We start from the raw sequence: 23,351 nt of genomic DNA, 5'->3' as shown, positions 1-23,351 counted from the left end.
AAAAAAACACCAAAAACCCAACTGTGCCTGGCATTTTTATTAAAAAAATATTCACTGCTTATGAACTTCATATCTAGATTCACAAGGTTCTAGAATATTGAAAGTAAGTATTAGATTGTTCAATAGGTGAAAATACTGATCATTGTTTAGGCAGCATCTTATTGGCTCAGAAGCAAATACTCTTTGGAAAAGTAATATTTTATAAGAAGAAAATAAAAATCAGCATTGAAAATAATTCTAGTCCTCTGTTTAAAAAACAAAACTGAGAAAGTTTCTATCAAAAGCATACTCCAAAGCTGACAAGTTATTCTGAATTGCTTATTTAAAGTCTCATGAAATAAATTATCTTTACACAAACACCCTCATATCAATGTTAAAATTTTAACTCACAACAAAACAAAGTCAAAGTAAAATGATAAAATATAAACATAAATAAGAATATTATCTTACATGCAATGGATAATGCATAGCATGACCAGACCCAAACAGCATGCATGGAGGAGGCATTATCAGGAAGAATTGGCAATGTGAAGATCACGTCCCAATCCAACATACAAAGACACAGACAGGAAAAGGAAATCATAAAAGAAAAACGTCAATGCATCACTTGTACTTTTTAAATGGCAACCTGGCTGACCATTTCTTAAAAGGCTCATTACGGGTACAGTGATTGAAAAATTCAAAAGCAGAACTCTTCTCATCAGAAAGCACCAAGAGAGGCTTGAGAACTGGAGACCAGTCCCTGCACTCCCAGTACTTTTGTTTGATGTTTTAAATGTCTAACAATTCTCATTTGTTAAATTTGAATATCAGCTGATATAAAGACCATACCTTTTGTGGAACTAAAATAAAAGGCACAAGGCAATGTTGTTAAATTTTAAATTGAAATAATTAGTAGTTGGTATTATTAAAAATACTACATAGCTCAAAAAATATTTCCCAAGTTCAGACGTCTTGTGTGGTTGCTAGTTTGCCATTTGGAGTTTCCTTGGAAGGAAAACAAAAATAAAACAAACCATTTTTCAGGTTGTTTATTTTTAAATTACATCACAATATTTACATGCAATATTTGAAAGTACGGCAAAACTAAAAGTTCACTAAAATGTACATGACTGCAATGAGTATAATCCAAGGTAATCCACAAAAAGAAACATGCAAGAGGAGTAACATAAAACAATGTAATAAATCAAGGAAAGACATAAACATAATTTTAACCTCTACAAGAATCACAAAAGAAATGGAGACTGATGCAACAACACGAAATTCAGATTGTCATGGAATTCTAGAGCTAGAAGGAAACTGAAGCTTCTATTAATCCATTGGCTCTGTACTTTAGAATTACCTGGGAATTTTAAAACTATTTCAGAAGCCCAGCTCCCATCTCTGGTCAAATTAAATCAGAATTTTCAGGAGATGGAGCTGGGGATCAATATATGTATTCAATTTCCTAGGAATATACTGTGTAGGATAGGAAACAATTATTAGTTTAATCTTCCTGCTTTTCAGATGAAGAAACTGAAGTACTATGGGGTTTAGTGAACTACTCAAGGATATAGTGTTGGCCATAAGTAGAACAAATTGGAACTTAGTTCTACTAACTCATAGCTTAATGCTCTCTTAATATCACACTACCTCTCCATTATGTCACCAAATTTTTAAAAGAAATGATAGGCTTACACAGAAAACCTTAAGTCATATTGAACTTTCTCTGAAATTTTGAAATGCTCTTGCTAAATTCTACTAAACTATAGGAAGTATCCTTTTATGCTGATTATTTTTAATGCACTTATAGAAATAAGCATACATAGAATAATGTTTAAATATGTTGTCATTAGAGAAAAGATTTTGCAGAAAGTTTGCCAGATAATATTTATTTGCAATTTTGGACATTTTTAATTAGGTGAAGGGAACTTCCTCTAATTGCTAATCTGAAAATACACTTAGAAATCCAAAGAAATTTTGGGTTACATTGTGTGGTTTATAGAAATTATATATTAGAATTGTATTTTTATTTCCACTAAGAAGTTAATTTTACAAGCAAATTGTTAGGATTACATGGATTTGACACTAACTTCACAATATTTAATAACAAATTTATTTTTTAGAAGCCATTTAATTGCAATTACTCTGATTATCATTATTATTACATCATTTGCTAGCAATCTTTAGTCAGCAAATGCATAGCCTCTGCCATTATTAATAACATTTTTGCTCTGGCTTATTGAGAAATGGTGCTCATCTCCATCTCATGCTCTGGAAGCTTGCTGTCAGGAAAGGCAGCATTAATCATATGCTTTTATGAAGAGAAGCTTAATTGCAACTCTGATTTAGCAAATTTGAAGGCACTGCTAACTTCATTCACAGTTACCTGAACATTGGGTCTCCTTTTTCTTAAATTAATTGTTGGTATACCTACACCTATAGGCTGAAGCAACAGAAAGATGGTAATTCATCATACTACATATCAACATGGGTAAGCGTTCTGTCCTATCATCAATTTTGGTCAGGTATTTCCTCGATCAGAAACAGGTATCATCAAGCTCATGATGAGTTAATAAATGAAATGAAAGTTCAAAAATATTTTTAGTGAATAAAATATTCACTATGTAATGTTAATAAAAATGCTCAAACTTTTTTTTTTAGCAAAATGACTAATGTTTTCCTTTTATTCCTAGGGGAAAAAAAAGTGAGAATGTAGGAAATGAGAAAGATGGTTTGTCTCATACAACTTCTTTGCTGATTTTATTTTATTTTATTTTATTTTTGGCCGCACCCCATATCTTAGTTCCCCGACCAGGGATCGAACCCAGTCCCACCGCAGTGAAAGCAGCAAGTTCTAATCACTGGACTGTCGGAGAATTCCCTATGGTGATTTAAAAAAAGGAAAAAACAGGAATTCTTTAGAATGTATATGATTCAAGTGTATTAAAATATAAATATGACAGGATATTAAAAAGTCAGTCTTAAACGCTTAAAATTTTTGCCTTTGTTAGCGACATCAAATGTTACATCCATGGAACAAATTAAGAATTCAGTCATAACACTGTAGGTTTATTTTAAATATGGACTTCTAAAATGTAAATTATGCACAACTTCCTATACAATAAATATTTCTTTAGACTGATAAAAATGAGGTTCTAATAAGTATACCTAATCTGGTTATTTCATTGAAACACAACGGAGGAACTCTCAAATGCATTTTGGAATGAAGGAGGATATATAATTCAGCATTTGTCAAAATGTGGTCATGGTGGAGACCTTGAAAAGTCTCTCTGAGAAGATAAGTCATGATTCCTCAGAAAATTAGATATGCAACAGATTCATAGATACTTTATTCTCTGATATTATTGGCTTTAGGACACTTGTTCTGCCTTCTATAAACTTCAAAATTGTATTGAAACAATATGAATTAAGATTACAGTTTCAAGAAGAAAACAAAAGGCTTTCAGCAAAGGATACCTGCGTAAGATTAAACTTTGATCTTGTTAAATAATAATGGGTACTATGGAATGTAGCATTATTTTCCTTTATTTCTATTGGTGAATTTTGAATGAAAAAATTAAGATGAATTTTGTTAGTATATTACTCTAACCATATTGGTCCTCTGTATTTGTCAATTTCTAAAACAACTATCATACTATATCATCCTTTATCAGGTTCTTGTATCTCTCTGTATAGCAAGCACTGTCACCCACAAAAAGAAATTATAGTATTTAACCTGTTAATGATGAGAATTGATAAGCATATTTAATTCACAAGCATGAATTTCAGAAAAAAATAATATATTGATTGTTCAAACATTTTATTTTATTTTATTTTTTTTTGCGGTAGGCGGGCCTCTCACTGTTGTGGCCTCTCCCCTTGCGGAGCACAGGCTCCGGATGCGCAGGCTCAGCAGCCATGGCTCACGGGCCCAGCCGCTCTGCGGCACGTGGGATCTTCCCAGACCGGGGCACGAACCCGTGTCCCCTGCATCGGCAGGCGGACTCTCAACCACTGCGCCACCAGGGAAGCCCCAAACATTTTATTTTTAATGGTTTTCTAAAACAATATTTTTTCTACAAGTTTTTTCTGTTGCACACTTGCTTATAATAATCTCCTATATTAAAAATATGAAAAGCTAACATAATCCTGAAGAAAAATCACCTGGGCCTTAATAAGAATTTCTAAAGAATTTATATTTTCTTTGTAATTTTATGAATTTTAGTAAACTGATTATTCCAAATATGAGTCAAATATATGTTAACAGCATTCAAATAGTAATAAAATACTTTCTACATAAATACTGATTATTAGTACAAGAATGTAGAAAAGGGGAAAACCCTTTTCAAATAATTACCTCTAAATGATGGTTTTATATATATACATCATTATTATTTATTCTAATAAATTATTATTCTAATTATTCTTTCTTATTATTTTTTCTTATGACATATTTTAGATCTTTCCGGGGAAGGAGTTAAGACTTACAATCATAAAATGTCCAACTACGTAAAAGTAGGGATCCTTCACACCCTTCAGCACATTACATTATTACGGCATTTAAATCACTTTACTTACGGGGATATAACTTAAAATACACTGGATATACAAACATAATACAAAATAATACTGTAAATTTTAAAAACTCTTAAAAAGACTTAAAAATTTTCAATTATGGAAAAATCATAGAATGATTAGTCAATCATGAACAACTCTAAGAGGAACTTAACATGATATGTTTTCAAAGAGCTGTGATAGACTAATAATAATGTGAAAATATGCTTATACCGCATTTACAATAAAATAACAACTTTAAAAAGAATGCAGGGTGATCCGCAGCTACATACGATTAGCAAATATTTAGATCATGATGGATTTTATATGGAAATAAGTTCCAAAGTGAGAAGTAAAATATAGACATTAACTATAACCATTCAATATGTTTTTACATTCAATATTAATGGTTCTTAATTATTATTTTTTGAACAGTTTTTAATGACCCAACTTTGTGTGTGTGTGTGTGTGTGTGTGTGTATGCACATACATACTTATATGTGTCCTAAAACATCATTAACATTAAATCTCCATGCCTGGGGAGAAGGAAATAATATGCATAAGTCTGTATATATTTCCATTCAGCGTGGTTTAAAGTATCCTTAATATTATCTTCAAAGTTAAATAATAACTTGAAGATGCTTATAAATTAAAAATACATAAGGTTTTGCCAATTTTACTTCTGGATAAATAAAGTTTTTTATCTGTGAAGCATTAATGAAAAGTGAAATGAGTTGGATAAGACATTTAGGAAAGTATTTTATGTCTTGGGAAAACAGGCATAAAGATTAGGATACAATGGTTCATGTATGGAATTTTATCACTTCCATATAACTCCTTGATTAATAAACCCTTCCCATTTCTGAAGCCCATCTCATTTGAGTTTTTCTTTTTGAATTTCATACATATCTTTATAAGCCTGGCAGATGGAAAGGAGAGATAATTACCAGAAAAAAAAGGGCAATGCAAATGGCCTATGCATAGAGGAACATGAATAATGCTCTCAAGTTCACACTTATCCAGGCCATCTCCTTCACCACCTTACAGCCTAATCAAAATACCAAGTGGGATGTGTGAAGCTCAGGCCCAGGAGGTGATAATGGCTGCCTTTGAGATAGGAATATTGGTTAGCTGGATAGTGGATAGAAACATTTCAGAACTAAACAGGTAAGAGAAAACGAAAACTGTTTTCACACCTTCATATATTTTAAACTGTGGTCTTGTTATCTATTAACGTTACAGGTATAATGTTCCTTTATACTTAGTGCTGTATAGTGAATTTAAAAATGATGAACCTTTTAAGAACATTAATCATTACTTTTACAGAATGCTAATCATCATAAATAAATTATATACATACCTTTGGCTGAAGATTTGGATGTAATAAAACATAACCATTAGGATCAATTGCAAAATAATAGCCATTGGGGCACAGCTGAAAAATAATAAGAAACAACCTTAAAGATTCCTGAGTCACAGTCAGAAATCCACATTCTTTAAAAAAAATTCTTAAATACATATTTTAAAGCATAAAGAAAGATAACGATATCTTTACACTCTTTTAAGAATCCTTTTAAATATTTAATTCCTTTGCTAAGACAACGGCACAAAATTTTTGAGAATTCCTTTTAAGTGTTTTAAAAACAAGCTAAATTAGTACAGAGTTTTAAAACAGAAAAGTTACCAAAAGAGTAAATTGCATCTTACTGTAAAACGTGGTGTCAGTCTTTTAATGTCTTCCAACGACACATCAACTCCCATCACACCAAGAATCAGCTGGTTCTATAATAAGACAGCAAAAGGCAGTGTATTTTCTACCGAAAATTTACATATTTCTACACAATTATTATATACGTTCATCCTTCTGCTTGAAAATCGTTGTATTCCATATTAGCTTAAACATATATATATGTAAGGGTGAGGCACTTTTGGTATCAACTTGCAATGATTCTCAGCTTTGATTATATTCCCACAACTGTATCATTATTATTTAGTTTAAAAAATCTAAATGATTTCTTGATGATTAAAGCTAAAGTATAAAAGATATGTGAAATTTTAAATTTGATACTTCTTGAACTAATACTTATTTTAATTGCTGTACAGTCAGCAGCTGTAGGGGTGTGTGTGTGTGTGTGTGTGTTTGTGAGTGTAAACTAACTTTTTGGTATGCTATGATTAAGAAATCACATAAATGTCCAGGTTAAAGTTAATTAGGCAATATGGAATGAGAAAACCATGGATTTTTGCTGCTGATAATACCTGTGTATACGTGAAAAGTACAATATGTGACCTTATTTATAATAAAACAGCAGAAATTCTTACAACACTATTTCTGGTTGCTGCTAACTTCTAAATACCAAACAATGAGCATCACAGTTTTAGTTGCAAATCAAAAAGGTCATGTGGTAAACTATCATAATCTTCTATGGGACATAGGATGTGAATGGTGTTAAAATTCAGAATCAGGATTTTTCATCTTAAATGTAATTATATAAATTATAAATCAAAATGTTACAAAGAAAATCATAAAATCCAGTTAATGGTTATCACAAGAACATTTTAAATTTTGTGCAGGTGCACACAGAATGAGAAAGTCATGTCAACAACTGTGCTCTTTTCCCATGAATCAACCCTAGTCTGATCAAATACCCCAAATTTAAGCAATCCCTTAGATAATCTACATGAGGAGTTAGAGAATTACTCCTTCCTGAGTTATGATGACTAGAACCAGCAGATAGTTAAGAATGGTAATGGGCCCCCAAAGAGGAATAACCAATGTTTTCTATGGCCACATTATTGAAATAAGGAGTTCCACTGACATTTATAGTAAGTGAACAAACAATACTTTAGTGCAACCAACTTCATTTCATTATAAACTGGAAATAAATTTCCCTCAAATCAGGAATGTCAACTGAACTATAAAATGAGTATTTAGCATTAAAAAATCTTAACTTCTCCCACATTCTTAAATTCCTTCTTATGTAAGCTAAGAAACAGAAGTGTAAACCTACTTTAAAATCAAAAGTATTTTTTAAAAAATGAGACAATTTAACAGGTACAAGAGACATATTTTTCAAAACCTGTAGAACTTCAAGTTGGTAGCATTATATTACACTGACAATATTACCAGCACTATAGAAATTAAGATTTTTAATGAAACTCATTAAGTATTTTTCCTGAATCTTAAAAAAAATAGAAAAAAATAATGAGAACTATCATTTAAATCAGATCCTTAAGTTACATGACAATTAAAAAAACTATCCTTTGAATGTAAGTTGGAGGAGCAGTGATTCTAAAAAGGTACCTATACACCTGATACAAACATCATCATGGTTTTTTTCTTTGGATTTTTCTTTCTGAACTCCAAGGATATCTTAGATGCATTTAAAAATGTGCACACAATAGTACTGCCCATTTATCCTGTAATTACTCCCAGAGTCTGAACTTGTGTTCTCATCAAGTCATAGTTAAAAAGAGTTAAGTTGAATCTTGGCGCTGGGGAACTGAGAACTTGACCTGCATTTCCTTTTTCCCAGGTGGTTATCACATAGGCAGCTGCTGCCTTTTACTTCCCGCCTCACGAGACAGTTACATTGTATGTATTTCCTTATAGAAATATCTTATCCACACTGAGCTTCAACGTCATAGCTTATCATTTATTATTATTAATTTTATCAATTAACTTTTAACCTTTAAGTTTGTCTTATTTTCATTTTGGCCGGTTATGTTGAAGACCGGAAGAGTTCCAGTAATGACAAGTCCCAGTTCCTTAAAATAGATTCAGAGAGAAAAGTCAAATTAAAATTACAATTTAAACTTTATCATTCTGCATTAGTTTTTGATATCTGACAGTGCATTTTAGTTACTTTATAAACAGTCACAAAAAAATTAGTAATTGATTTTGAAAGCTTACTTTTTAAAAAGGCAATGAAATGTCTTAGAAATAAGCAGGATCTACTAGGCGGTTCTTTAAGCACACAACATCTAAAATAATACTCTTAACAGAGCATTACAAATAAGTATAAAAATCAAATTACACTAAACATTTCAGTAACCCTGCCTCTCCACTCTTTCTTTCATAGTGAGTGATAGTTCACCTAATACCTGGGACCACCATGAGCAGAGTGATATTAAAATATTGTTTCAAATGATTTATTTAACCTTCCTTTCTTTTTGCTTCATTCTTAACTTTTTTCATGCCCTAAGCCAAAGGCTTCATGCTAAACCACAGATGTGTAGCAGAATAACATTATAAACAGAAAAAAAAAACATGCTACTGATACTGCATCTCTGGGATATTCTAGGTAAGTATACTATGATGTTCAAAAGAAGCAATATTGCTTCTAAATACTCTCTAAAATAGTGATTTTTGACAAAGTGAAATGATGCAGACAAGACAACTGCAAGCATCAAATATGAAAGTCCAGTCATGAAGCCTTTTAGTATAATAAAAATAATTAAAATTAAGGAAATGACTACATGTAGTTGGTTGTATGATATATGATATACATGTTGGCTGTATGATATACATGTTGGCTTTCTACTTAATCCTAAGGAAGAACATGTGACCATGAAAAATCCTTAATTGAGTATGCAAATTAATATTTGCAATGAAAACTGTCCACCTCAAAGAAAGGCAGATTACAGATAATTTAGAAACCTAGTATCCAAAAGACACCAAAATCCATGGATGTTCCAGTCCCTTCCTTATATAAAATGGGTAGTATTTGCATATAACCCATGCACAACTTCCCATAGACTTCAAATTATCTCTAGATAACTATAATATGTAATAAATGTAAATAGTTGTAAATACAATGTAAATGTTATGTAAACAGTTGCCAGTGCCCAGCAAATTCAAGTTTTGCTTTTAAGAACTTTCTGAAATTCTTTTTTCCTGAATGTTTTCAATCTGCAGTTGGTTGTGCCTACAGACATGGAACACACGGATATGGGGGACCGACCATATGTGTATATATACAGTTTTAAAAATGGTAGCATGGTATAAGATAAGGTATATATGGGTGCACTCTTTTTCTTTGCATAACTTTTACATTTACAGAGAATACCATAATTTGCTTCTCAATATGGTAATATGTGCTCCCCAAATGAGATACTAGTTTTCTAACATACTAGACAAATTTATGGATGAACTTATTTGTGCCTGACTTCCATTTTTTCCCTCCTTCATTAAGCAGACCAAAAAAATTGTACTCTATTCCAAGGCACTGTGCAAGTCTCTAAAAAAAGAGAAATAAGATTTCTGCCTCCTGGAATTTATTTGATGTTTAGTTTCTAGGGTGCAACTCTTTTCATCTCTCTAACATAAAGAACGTCACTTTGTCTCCCAAATAAAATGAACCCTCCACAATTTTGTCCCAGTCTTGGTTCTGTTCTCATCTCCCATTATCTCCAAAAGTGACTGAGGTATCATTTATTCAATATACCCAGCACTTCTCCAATTTTCATACTGCACCTCCCCTCTCTGATTTCACTACTCATCACCAATTTTAGAAACCTTACCTAGACTCATATATTTAGCTAACATGACACCGTCTTTTTAACCTCACTCTGCTCTATCCCCAAATATATGGCCTTCTTTCTTCTGATTTCCAGAGCTCTCTTCCTTTTTCTCATTATATTCATTACATTTTGTGTTGGATTATTTTTACCTTTTTCTTCTAAAAATAACTGTTAATTTGACCAGCATATATTTTGAAGCTGTTCCATGCAGAGATTATAAACAAATACTTAGAAATGAAAGATGAGTCACTTTTTATTCTCAAGTCAGTAAAATGAATGCTCTGTATATCCACTGACTAGACAATTCATTTGCTTCATTTGTTTCCTTTTTTTTTTTTTTACATTTACTTTCAGCTGGTAGAACATCATATTTAGAACCCAAATCTCTTCCTAAAGTCATTTGTGCTATCAGTAAGAACCTCACCAACAAGGCAGACATGCTGGTTAATGAACTTCTGGTCATAGGAAATACAACAGGGCATAGTTATTGACTCCTCCTATCATACTTTGTCCTGTGATGGATTTGGATACGTGAAACATTTTGACCATAGATTTAGTTGACCATGTGACCTTAAATAAATATGTGATGTCAAGGAGGAACACTGGACAGTAATTTTAGCGAGGGCTTGAGGTAAGCAAGCTTCACTTTATCTTTCTCAGCACGCAAGGCTGCTGCTAATAGTGCCTATTTTTCTTCTAACTTCCTGTGTATGTTTATTTTACAAGAACCAAATGATAAGTAATTCTAAATGGATTGCATTCTGCCCTTTGGGTTCATCATTGCATTCAGAAAAGTAGTATCAGCATATAATTGAACTCCAAGTAGGAAAAGGGGTTATTGAATTAGCATTTACTTTTCAGGGCTTAATATTTTAAGTCTCTCCAATATATTACATTAGTAAAATTGTTAATAAAGTCTTCTCTAATTAAGTTAAGCATATGAGTAAATCTTAAATATGATAATTACTATTGATAACTTTCATACCAGGAAAGTAAAAATTACATTAAAACATGATTTCCCAACTTTGGCCCTATTGATATTTTGAGCTGGATAATTCTTTGTTGTGTGTGTGTATGTGTGTGTGTTGGGGGTGTGTGTGACTGTTTTGTGCATTGTGTGGGATGTCTAACAGCATCCCTGGCATCTACTCATTGGATGCCAGTAGCAAACCCTCCCTATTCAGTCATGAAAATCAATAATACGTATGGATATTTCCAAATGACCTGAGGGGTAAAATTACCACCAGTTGAAAACCACTGCTTTGAAATTTGATGGCATACCTGTACTAAAATTTCTATTGTGTAGTGGACAAATTAACATGTTTTTATTTGTTATTTCACACCAGATTTGATCACTTCAATGGCTATTTCCAAAAATATTTGGGGTTGAATCTAAAGCAAGAAATTATATATGAAGAGGTGGTTAGGTTTGTGATTGTTCCAGGATAGGGTAAGATACTTTCTATTTAACTGCATGTACTTCTGAGTTTTGTTGAGTCTGGTTTGAGATATGGAGGATATACATGCTTCTGTTAGCTGAAGTCTATTTTAAAAATACCTTCTTCACAATTCCGGTTCAAAATCTGCAGTAATAGGTACTAATTCATGTGACTTTAGTATTTTTTTACATAAAAATTCAAAAAGTTATCAAACTGGTCTTAAATTCAAGATTAGAGGTTTGAAATTCTACATCCTCAATGGCAACTGAAAAATAGCACTTTACATCTGTGGTTCTTCACTACATATGTCTACGTTTTTATGTAAATTATCTAAATTCTAGCAAAGAAGGTTGTGACAGAAGGAATTTTGAAAGGGTTTCATGAACAGGAAAAGAGAAACGGAAGCTAGAAAGAAACAGAAGTCAGCTGTGTGCTTTTGTTGTGACAGTTTTTGGTTGAACAGCCTAGCTTACCAGTGCATCCAGGTATACATTTGTCCACTGGACTTGCTTAGCTTTGTCTCCTGCTAAAACCATTGGTCTTCCCAGAACATCCAAATATTCCTATATATACATATACATAAAAAGGAGTTACGGTGGTTGAAAACTAGAAATGCAATGCTAAAAAACCCCCACAAAACTCCACAGAGAAAAAATTATCTAGAGTTAAAAATGAAGATGGAATCAAAATTATTAAGAAAGTTAATAATATAATCATTCAATTCCTACTTTGTGTACTCCATAAATGGTATGTCTGCATACTTAGAATCAACAATATTTGACTTATATTATTTATACAATGTATCTACCCCAGTTTTTTTTCTACTAACAAAATATTCTCTTTCTGAGGTTCAGCCAACAATAAGTGAAATAGGTTCCTTGTGAATTATTTTATGCTAATCTAAATCTAAACTATTTAAGGCTCTGTTATTCACTGGATGGAACTACACAAATTTGAAATAATAAAGCAGCCACGTACTTGTTTTCATATCACAGATTATTTGGCTGAAATTCAAAACTATATTTAAACAGATCAAAAAATACATGAAATACTGTGCCAAATCTAGACATCAGGCTTAAATGCAGCTGCTGTTTCATTTCAAAATTCAATGTATTCAGTATTCATTTCCACAAATGCCACATTATCTGTGCTAAATTTTGACTTAGTTTATTTTGTAGACCCTCAGTTATGTTTAGAATTAATGAGTTTAAGCAGCAATTTAGGAATATTTAAAAATAATATATATTTAAATTAACTTAATTGCTTCAATCTCCCTCGTTATTTAACAAGCATGTTTTCAACTGAATGGTTGTAGAAAAATCATCTCCTTGTTGTAAGTTGTAATAATTATTGTTTACTTTTCTATGTTGTACCTAGAACTTGGAGAAACTCATTTAAATAATTTGCAATAGAACCAAGTTGAAATTATATGATGAGATTGTTAGTAAATTGATTGTATTTACTTTCTATTATGTTTTTAACATCTGAGAAGAAAAAAAATACTCATGTGTTTTTGCCTGGGTTTTGGATGTTTAAAAACTCTTGGAACCTTAATGAAATGAAAACCGGTACATTACCATGATACTCATCATTTTATTACAAATGGAATAGTATGAATCATTTATTCATTTTCACCCATTTTCTCCATACTGAGCATATTTAAAGCAGCGAAGAAATATCCTAGTTTGAAAAAATACTTTAAACAATTTTTAAAAAACATACCTGAGTATTGATTCTTATTGCTCCAATGGAAGGAATTTCATAATAATAACCTGAAAAAAAATATATATACAGATTTATACATATATACATTACAATATAATAAAGGACCACAAAATTATTTTATGGCTTTGTAGGAGACACTGAGCACTTCTAACTGAGCAAACACTAAAATATCAACACCACTGATAAATCTGGAAAATGTTTGATGAATGTATTCTCATGGCAAATACACAGGCTTTATGAGAAATTTCACTACATTTCATAGATTATATAAAACAAATGTTATTTTTCTACAAAGCAGTAGGGAGCCTGGTATCATTACAATTTTTTTTCATTGAAGAAATTATTAAAAATACACAATGATGGGTATCTAACAATTATTATATTCATATAAAATACCTGCCTAAAAATTGCTTTCAGAATAAATCTACGTTCTTTTTATTGCCATGTGGCATTTTTCAAATAACATGTTTTTTTTTTTGTCTGATTATAAAAGAAATATAGGTTCACTACACAAAGTTTGAATTACCTAGGAATGTATAAGAAGACATTTAAAAAAACAATAATTTAACCACTCAGAGAAAAAAATGTACATATTGTGTCACACTTCCTGATATCTAAGTTTTACATAATTCAGATATTCTTTCATTCTTAATTCTTCATGTCAAGTTATATTTAATAAGCATCATTAGTATCATGCAATAAAACATATTCCTTGATAAATGTACAATATGATCAGATGTCTGCATTTTTATGTAATGTAACACTAATATCAAAGTTTCTTATGTGTGTGTTTTTTAAATAGAAAACATCTTCAGCATCTTATGCTTGCCTTGATTCCTATAAAAAATTAGCTATAACTTTAGAGTATTTTAAATGATGAGATGTAGAACTAACAACTACCAAATTCTTCTTATAATAAAATGTGGTCAAGTAAACAGACTTGTTACCTTTATTTTCACAGGCCATCCACTGAATAGGTCCTCTGTCATAATTATGTTGACCAACTGAAAATGTGAATACACGTACCTGGTGAATTGAAAAATGGGTATATGTTAGGCTGCATAAAATTTAATTGAAAGGCAAAACAAAAGAACTAAAATAAAAAAAACATGTAAAAGCATGGTTTTCAGTTAATTAATGTGACAAGAAAAATTGAGGCCACTAAGTCACTCAGGAAGGCACCGGAGAGAAACCACATAATCTACTGTAAATATAGACTTCAGTTACTAAATTTAAGTTAGTACTTGGGTGCCCTGCACCATATGTCAATCCTGTGGCAGGATCATGACTAAGGTTTCATTAGTAGAAATGGCATCTTTCAGGTTCAACCCAACTTCACCTGTCTCACTTGGTTAAGACATATTATTCCCATATTTAGTCACTGCAAAAAAAAAAAAAGTCCTATTTCATAGGTATGAGATTATAAAAATGTATATAGAAAGGCGGTCATTATACTTTTAGCTGCTTAGGGCATTATACTTGGTGGTTTCACTACTTTCACATCATAGAGATACTTAGGATGCACATGTATGATTATGATGTTAGTTGTATTACTTACTTTCTATAAAAGATGACTGGCATATATGATAAATATTTTAAGCTCCTAGCATTTTTAAAAAGAATCAAAATATTGACTGTTTCTAATATGTAATATGCAAATGTTTAAAAATTTAATTGAGATAGTATTTAATTATAGTAATTTATATATTCATTGGAAGCCACTGAATTTAAATAGTATAAAAGCATAGAAGATAAATTCAATGATGTCAATAAGTATTTAATAAAATGGCTATTTGACTTATATCGATTTTTACCAATTTAGTAATCTAAGTAAACAGGTACTCTAAGTTGATCATTTTAGCTTTTTCTAAAGATAAACATGCAGAAAATCACTTTTCCATGAATTTATGGTCTGGTTTGAACTATGTTAAGAGCTTTTCCCTAGTTCATGTCGACTGACTGTTTGAATTGACATTTTCTAACCGTTTCATCTGTTTCATCTTTTGCACAACTGCAGAGCACAAATCTCAAAAGAGATTTCACATCTGTTCTCTGTTCTTTTGCTGGTCTTGACTGCACCGAGATCACATCATGACAATCTTTGCCCTAAAATGTACGTCAGGGATATTGTTTCACTTGTAAAGTTTTACATGAGCCACCCTTAGGTCATCCGGGTTTGCCTCGGCTAGTTATGTAAGAAGCCATACGTCAGAGTTTTAATCACCTCAAATTGTAAGGACAAATGATTGGTTCTAGTTTAACAGCAATTGGTGACGCCTACCTCTCTCTCTCTCAATCCTTCAAAATGCAAAATGCAGTCTCATTTCCTTAAAATCTTCAACTGGGTCATTTTGGGGGCTATGTATTTCAATGTAGCGTCACTACTTACATCGTAAAACTTACTCCTAAATGGAAATATTTTTATAAACAGGTTGGCAACCCTACTAACAATTCAATTTAACTGCCATACCTTAAAAAACTGTCACGTGAATTCAGGGCAGGGAAACAATCAAGATGCTCCAGAAAGCACTTGGGGATGGCTTTCATAATTAACATTTGAAAGCATGTCTCACACTTTCAGTTTAAAGCACTGCTTTGTCTGGTCGATCCTATTACCACGACAGCGTTCCATAGAATACTTTTCAGTACAAAGAAATAAATAATAAGACTAAATGACTAAATGAGACTAAATGAATTATTATATCTACATCCCTAGAAATCAAGCATTTCTAATAACATAGAGGCTACACTTAGACACACACCATGTGATTATTTTGACTGATGTTATTCATCAAATAGTCCAAATAAACACAACTCAGCCAAAAATCATACTAGTAAAACACCACCACCAACAACAAAACTTGTTGTTTTATTTCTTTACTACAAAAGTTTTGCCTGACCCCCATCGTTGGTCTCCATGGAGACCTCAGAGGTTGTTCAAATTGAGGAATTCCGCATCAGAGCTGGGTGTCGAAGTGTACATTGTCATAATTAATTATAATTTAATAAAATTTTAATGCACACTGGGCTTTTTTTTTCTCTCTCTCTTTATTCATTTATCACATAGGTCCCTCCCTGGCTATTTGAATATAGGCTGCATTAACTGATTGAATCATTCCCATATTACAAATATATAATTTTTACCCCTTTCTCAGTTGTGCCACAATGAAGAGTTGTGGCATGTGGACACTCAGCTACGGCACGCACGCGGGATCTAGTTCCCCGACCAGGGATCGGGAACCCGGGCCCCCTGCATTGACAGCATGGAGTCGTACCCACTGGACTACCTGGGAAGGCCCTAGACATTTTTAAAGACATTATTCTTCTGAAATTTTCCTACCAATGGTTATTAAAATTTTAAAAATTACAAATTCGACCTTTCTATAGTTTCAGCAACTGCCTTACCATTACAATATTTACAAAATCTTTCTAATATTTCTAAAACGCTTATTTTTCTCTTGGAGGATACACACATACACACAAAACATATGCATGTAAAAATTTAATGATTTTATAGATTATCTTAGAATTTTCTAAAATGATTTTATAAATATATATTTTGTTGAGAAAATGTTAATATAAATCATTCACACTTTTTAATTCCTTATATGACAGTGAAAAAAATCAACGTAAACATTACTTCAATCCCAGGTGCTGTACCCATGCTGAATTTGGCTTTGCTTTACACATTTTAGCTAATTATGTAATAAGGATTTTAACTTCATTGATTTCATAAGGAGGTGTGATATTCAACATTTCATAGTGCATGTACACAATGAATTGGTGAAATTTGATTATTTTTATATCCTAACTTTCCACTTGGAGTTTTAGATAGTTTCATTCCTCCTATTCCACACTATATTACTGCCACCCCATGGAAGAGTTAATGAACTAACTAAAATTCCAGATGCCAAATCCACAGAGATGATTGCTATCCCCTCATTCTTCTGGTGGTTTTCACTTCTTTAAGTGTACCATTTTTCCTTAGCTATAATTCTGGGGAAAGGAAAAAATAAAGTGATTCCTTGAAATAGGCATGATTTAGAAATTAAGGTAAATTACATTCTCAATGATGTGTATTTTTAGAGTTCTTTTCTTATTAGTGTATTTACATGGTCTTACATAAAAACAAATAAAATGACATATAAAATAACTTGAAACACAATGTGCAGTCATACAAGCGAAATATTTCATCTGAAGTCTCCATTAAGCAAATTATTACTTTAAATCAGGCCTTCATTAAAGTAAAGTTAACTTTACATTGATAATTACAATACGAGATCCATGTAACAAATACATACTGGAGACTTCTAAGTGAAATGTTCCTAGAAAATTTGCTAAATGATCCTGAACTGGTTGATTTTAGGCCATGTTTCAGAATGTTCAGCTCTGTGAGGGTCATATATGAAACATACACAGTTATAGGTGGCTTTGAAAAATATTCTTCATAATACTGGAGTCTAGGTCTCTAACAGAAATAATGTGCGAAGGTAATATTGAATAAACGCTGGCTAGGGTTAAAACAGTTCCAAGATTGCACTACTGTATCTATTATAGTGCCTTATACAGAAATAGAAATAAATATTAAATGAAAAAAAAATTAAATAGCTAAATGAGTGGTCTTAATGTTTTCCCAGAGGGACATAAGACAAACTTTGATATCATCTGACATATAAATCAGTTCATTATTATAATAGAGCCAAAACCGGACTGATAGATGTCTTGCATTTTATAATTTGGGTTGTTTCATATACTTATATCATGGTAAATTCATAATCTTTTTCTTTTATGTTACGCTGACTTGCTCAGTGAAGATGAGCAAAGTTTTTCAGGCAAATTAAAGTATGTATAATACACTTAAACCATTTATGTGCTGTATTATTCCTAGAGAATGAAAATAACTCATAATTATTGACTCATGCTTAGTTATATAAGAATATTCACAAAATAAATTGTAATTTGAGAGCATATTTAATAAAATTAAACTTAAAACAATTGAAAATCAGTCTCAATTATTAGTTGCAAATTTATATAATTTGGCCTTCAGTTGGTTCAAAAATCATTTTTTCTCTGAACAGAACATTATAATTCCAAGATGTAAATTTGACATGTGAAGCCTGGGATACTTGATCAGAGAAAACTTTTAATTAACAGCAAATTGGGTTATTGATTGGTTTCTTACAATACACCACAGATTTATCCTTCAGTTCTAGACTTCCGCTACTCTGGTTTTTATTTTGTCTTGTTTGTTGAAGACTAAAATACTTGTCTTCAATTAAGATTTTTCCAAAACCACAGGGTCAACCTATTTTTAAAAGCCATAGGAATTTCTTGTTTCCCAGCAGAACCCAGTTACTGGAAACTGTCACCTCAACAATTATCAGTTACCCAGAGTTCAAGTTTAATTTACAATAGGCAAATCTCCAAGGAATAATGGAAATGAGACTATGAAGAAAGAAAGCCAATAAAACTAAAATAAAAACTTCAGCTATCGACTCATGTTAGAAAAATGATGTCAGAAATGGGTTTTATTAATTTACTGTGCGTACTAAAATTTTTGGCATGAAGCCTATAAAAATACTAGATTGGACTGAATATTTTAGGAGAAAATTCTACAGTGGTTTCCATAATTCACAAGTGTACCAGAATCCAGAGCATTTAAAATAACCTACATCTCTAGTTTTATAGCATTATGAAATAAATAAAAGTGTCCAAATGCACCTTTCACACTTTATTTTATAAAGCCCATGATCTGAAAGGTTCTTACAAGCCTGCAAAGATCTGATGGCTTAGTTTAATCCTTCTTAGCCTCTTAAGGCTGTGAGAAATATGTCCCTTAGCAGTAAAGCCTTGCTATCCGACCAGAAGAAAAGATCCTGGGTGGGCAAATGATGATTGGCATGGCCACAAGCCTGCCCTGGAGAGAGAGACACACACAACCAGACAGTGCATTCCACATGAGGTTATGAAATTTGGACTGTAGATCGCTTAAATGACTGACTTTGCCACGTAGTAGCCGTTTAACTTTTAACAAGTTCCTTAACGTCTCAAATTTTGGTTTTATTTCCAAAATGGGGATGATGTTGATGGTAATAAACATCTTTTGTCATGTGGTTATTACAATTGTGAATGAAGTAATACATGAAAATCTTTTGTATTATATGGAAAATAATAAGCACAATAAATATTATCTATGATAATAAAGATGACCATGACGATGATGATGACTACAATGTCTCCTACAGTCAAACTATCAGAATTCAATGAGGTAACATTTTCCATTAGTGGGATATTAGGCTTTCGTGCCTTAAAAAGAACTTAAAATAACTTGAAGTAACACCTTCCCAAAGGAACAAACTTGGCTTGTTTTATTGCATTTAGCAATAAACTCCAAAGAAAACGAGCCAATATTGTCTAAATGCCATTGTGTCCATATAAGATATATCTGCATGGAATTGCCCAGGGTCTGACGAAGGCAAGAATTTCATAAGTGACCTTTGAATTAGTCTGAGTAAATCACACAAAGCAACTTTAAAAAAGGAAAACAAAATGCAGTAGGTTTTGCCTACATGATCTTAAAGCACCAAGCAGATATCTCGCTCACATCTCTTGCATGTGCGTACGTAACATAGCTACATGCCTCAGGATTATGTTGGTGTTTAAAATTTTTAACAATTATAATGAATCACCCTTGCATTATCAGATTATAAGGAAGTAATTTTGAGTTTCCCTTCCCTCTGCATACATTTATAGTACTTGGCACAGGAGCAATAAGCTATGGACACATTTCATTTCCAAGCAGTTATAGCTCTGCAAAGACTATTGTCAGCAGAGGCCAGGAAATAAGCAATATACTGACTTATTTCAGGTGTTCTTCTTGGGTAATGCTAAATACTTCACTGACACTAATTATGAGAATACTCATGAAAAACTATGTGTTGGACTGATGAGGGTGAATGGAGAGGTGCCATCAATACAATTGTTTTTTATATAAACTTAAGCCCTCCCTACTTACTTATAAGATGACATATCCAAGAGTGGAACATAAATTTCACTTTACCTTCCACTTATAAGGAAAAAATTGTTTTAAATTATTTGCTTTTAAAAGAGCAAAGTTATTGAGTTTTTTAACATTTATGAATGTTTTATAGTTTACCTTCGAGCTTACTTATTGCATATTTATATTTATCTATGCTGGGCATCCTCAGTAAATATACTTAGCAACCACTGTGAATCAAGCCCTTGCTAGCCTCTAAGGAGTCAATGGTAGGTTTACAAACTAACACAACCCCTAGTTCATGGAGCTTTTAATAGAGGAGAGTTCAAGATAACAGGTGAATAAATACATAATTAAATTAATAAAAATGGTAATCTAGGAGAAAGAAAACAAAGAGGAAAGATGGTGCTGAAATAGAGAACGATAAAGAAGGTGTGTGAGGAAAGGAGACCACACTAGAAAGACTGAGCGGGGAATACCTGTGCAGAGATACATGGCAAGCAGAGTTCTCAATCTGAGAATAAGGCAGCCACAGAAAAAGCAGAACAGAGTGCCTCTCCTGGTAGAAAGATTTCACACAAACAAAAGGCAATCCCAATTTTAGGTGGCACAATTCTACCTAGAAATTATTTTGAGTGCATTTTTTGCACTCTGTGGCTTAAGTCTTGCGATATATTTTGTGCTTAATGTAATACTTATTCTCATTTTTCATTGGATTTGTTTTAGCTACTAAATTAAGGACTCTGTAAAATGTATGGAAGTAATATTACTCAGACCTGAAGAGAATGTACCTGAAGGCAATGAATTATCAACATTAATTTTATTCTAAGAAAGCAAGTGTAAATAAATCTGTCAGAGAGAAAGACACATACACACATGCACATGCACGCACACACATGCATTTTAAATTGATCATCTTTCTACTGGGCCAGTGTTACTTGTAATTATTGTTTTCAGCTATACCATAAGTCCAGCATAAATAATATATTTGGTTTTTAGAACACAGGTACAGTTCCTAATCTAAAGCTGAAAAATCTTTTGGAAACTGTTGAAAGTGCCAAAATACACGAAATGAAACTTTTCAGAAGCAGTGTATTTGTTAAACAGTATTAAATATTCTACAAGTCTGAAGGCCCTTCATTATCACATGTTTGAACATTCCTTCCAAAGGCTTCATTCTTTCCTGATGGAGAAGCCAGGCAGAGACAATTGAGAAGGCAATGAATTATTTGCCATGAATTATTTTCCCTACAATCTGTTGAAAAAGCAATTGACAGTTTTCACTCTTATTGTATAAAACACACATGCAGATTCAGCCATTTGTGATTTGATTTAGATTTTTGTAGCCTATAAATTATTTCTCTCTACTATTTTGGATCTGACAAAAAAATAGAAAAGACTGCCAATCATTTTTTAAAGAATTAAAAAAAATAATGCATCTATTGTCAGACAATTATAACTTTGGCTATGCATTCTTTATTTTAAAAATTATTCCACATCTATCATATGCTTTCTTCCCATTTGTTCTTCTCTTTTGATTTACTAGTTATTTTGAAATTTTCATTTTACAGATTTTGAATGCCTTTTTATTTTTGATTAATTCTGAGAATTAACCTAAGAGTCCGAGAACTATTTTCTAGCTGGCTAGACAATCTTAAGTGTGTACTGCTAACCAAAATCCCTTTGCTATTATACAGAAAATCAAATATTTTTAATTTTCCTAGGTCTGGGAATTATCTTTCAACTCTGTGTCTGGTTTTACTTTCCTTTATTCATTTGTTTGCACTCTACGATAGAGTTCATTTTGGTTTTGGCACCATTTTTAAGGAAGTCTCGTACACATGGGTGAGCCCTAAGGAATGGCATAGTTGCAGGTAAAGATTAGAAAGTGAATGCATTTTAATGTGGAACAGCTGTATGAGGAGATTACCATGGACTCAGTTTTAAACTGTACCTATCTATAATCAGGTAGATTAATTCCCAAGAGTAATACATTTCAAAAGAACCCAAACATTTTGTTCTAATTCTTAAACCTTTTGGCCTCATTAAATTGTGCTGTATATCTGCAGCCTCATTCATCAGCTCTCTGGATGTATCTCATCGCACCTACCTGGGTTGCTCTGAATGATTTCTAATGTCATCTGGATGAAAAATGACTTTAAATGAATCATTCAGCAGCCACATTAATGTCAAGCAAGAGGCTTGGGGAGAAAGTAGGATTCAAAGAGTCGTTTTCAGATTTTTTTTCTTTAAAAGCTCTCCAAACTTTGTGACTTTGTAATTTTGATATTTTTAAGCTACAAGGGAACTTCTATCTTGAAGAGCATGCTTTAAAATAAAGTTATAATCGAATATAGAATTTTTAAATGTATTGAAAGTTTTTATTTTACTAACTCTATCAAATTCAGTTTTATACATCAGCCATTTGAAAGATAATGTGGCTAGTGAAGTTCTGAGTTGATAAACTTATTATGTAATATATGAATTTTGCAGGTAAAGAATTGGCCTGTCATACCAATACCCATCCTTAGATGACAAAGATAGACAATGATCTTCCATATCAGTGTCTGTGGCAGCAAATCTCTCAGACTGGGTGGATGAATGGAAGGTATAGAGAAGTCTGAATAAGGAGGGAAAGTTAGAAAGGGTTTGACAATTCACCCAAAACCGTTTGAAGCCATGTTTGAAGATGGTGGAAAAAAACCTCTCTTACACATATAAACACTGTTTTTAGTTGGTACATTTACATACTATTTGCACACATACACCCTTGGCATAAACAATTAACTATGTAAATGTTGTCTTGACAAAGTACAAATACACTCAAAAATATAACTGAATTAAAAGTGGTTGTCTGCCATCATCTATTTTCACTGTTAGTGGACACAGAACATACAAATACCAAGAGACAAATTTTGTGTTTAATGTGGTTTTCCCACATTAGGAAATTCGAAAAGCCACTGAACTTGAAGTAAACTGCGTATGAAATGTGGTACAACAATGTTTCCAGAAATATAATTCCTACTTGTCCAATTCAGATATCTGTGCTCTGTATCTCTCTCAATCCCTCCTCTTTCAAGGGTCTCCATCAATTATCTTTTCTCTGTTTTGTAACTATAAGATTTCTTGTC

General features: G+C 32.1%; 1 protein-coding gene across 2 annotated transcripts in view; it reads right to left on the bottom strand.

Moving 5' to 3' along the window:
* CACNA2D1 (calcium voltage-gated channel auxiliary subunit alpha2delta 1) overlaps positions 1–23,351 on the bottom strand; it is a 504,082-nt gene that overhangs the window by 59,972 nt on the left and 420,759 nt on the right. For both annotated transcript variants that reach the window (XM_081243691.1, XM_081243692.1), the window contains 6 exons: positions 14,171–14,249; positions 13,221–13,270; positions 11,972–12,061; positions 8,227–8,304; positions 6,244–6,318; positions 5,897–5,971 (listed from right to left, as the gene is read on the bottom strand). In XM_081243691.1, coding sequence (XP_081099817.1) covers positions 5,897–5,971; positions 6,244–6,318; positions 8,227–8,304; positions 11,972–12,061; positions 13,221–13,270; positions 14,171–14,249 — 447 coding nt within the window. The remainder of the gene's footprint in view (positions 1–5,896; positions 5,972–6,243; positions 6,319–8,226; positions 8,305–11,971; positions 12,062–13,220; positions 13,271–14,170; positions 14,250–23,351) is intronic.

Source organism: Mesoplodon bidens, assembly GCF_964165515.1.
Source record: "Mesoplodon bidens genome assembly, chromosome: 9".
Taxonomy (NCBI): Eukaryota; Metazoa; Chordata; class Mammalia; order Artiodactyla; family Ziphiidae; genus Mesoplodon; species Mesoplodon bidens.
The sequence above is the reverse complement of the archived record's forward strand: the minus strand, read 5'-3'. Positions and strand labels throughout refer to the sequence as shown.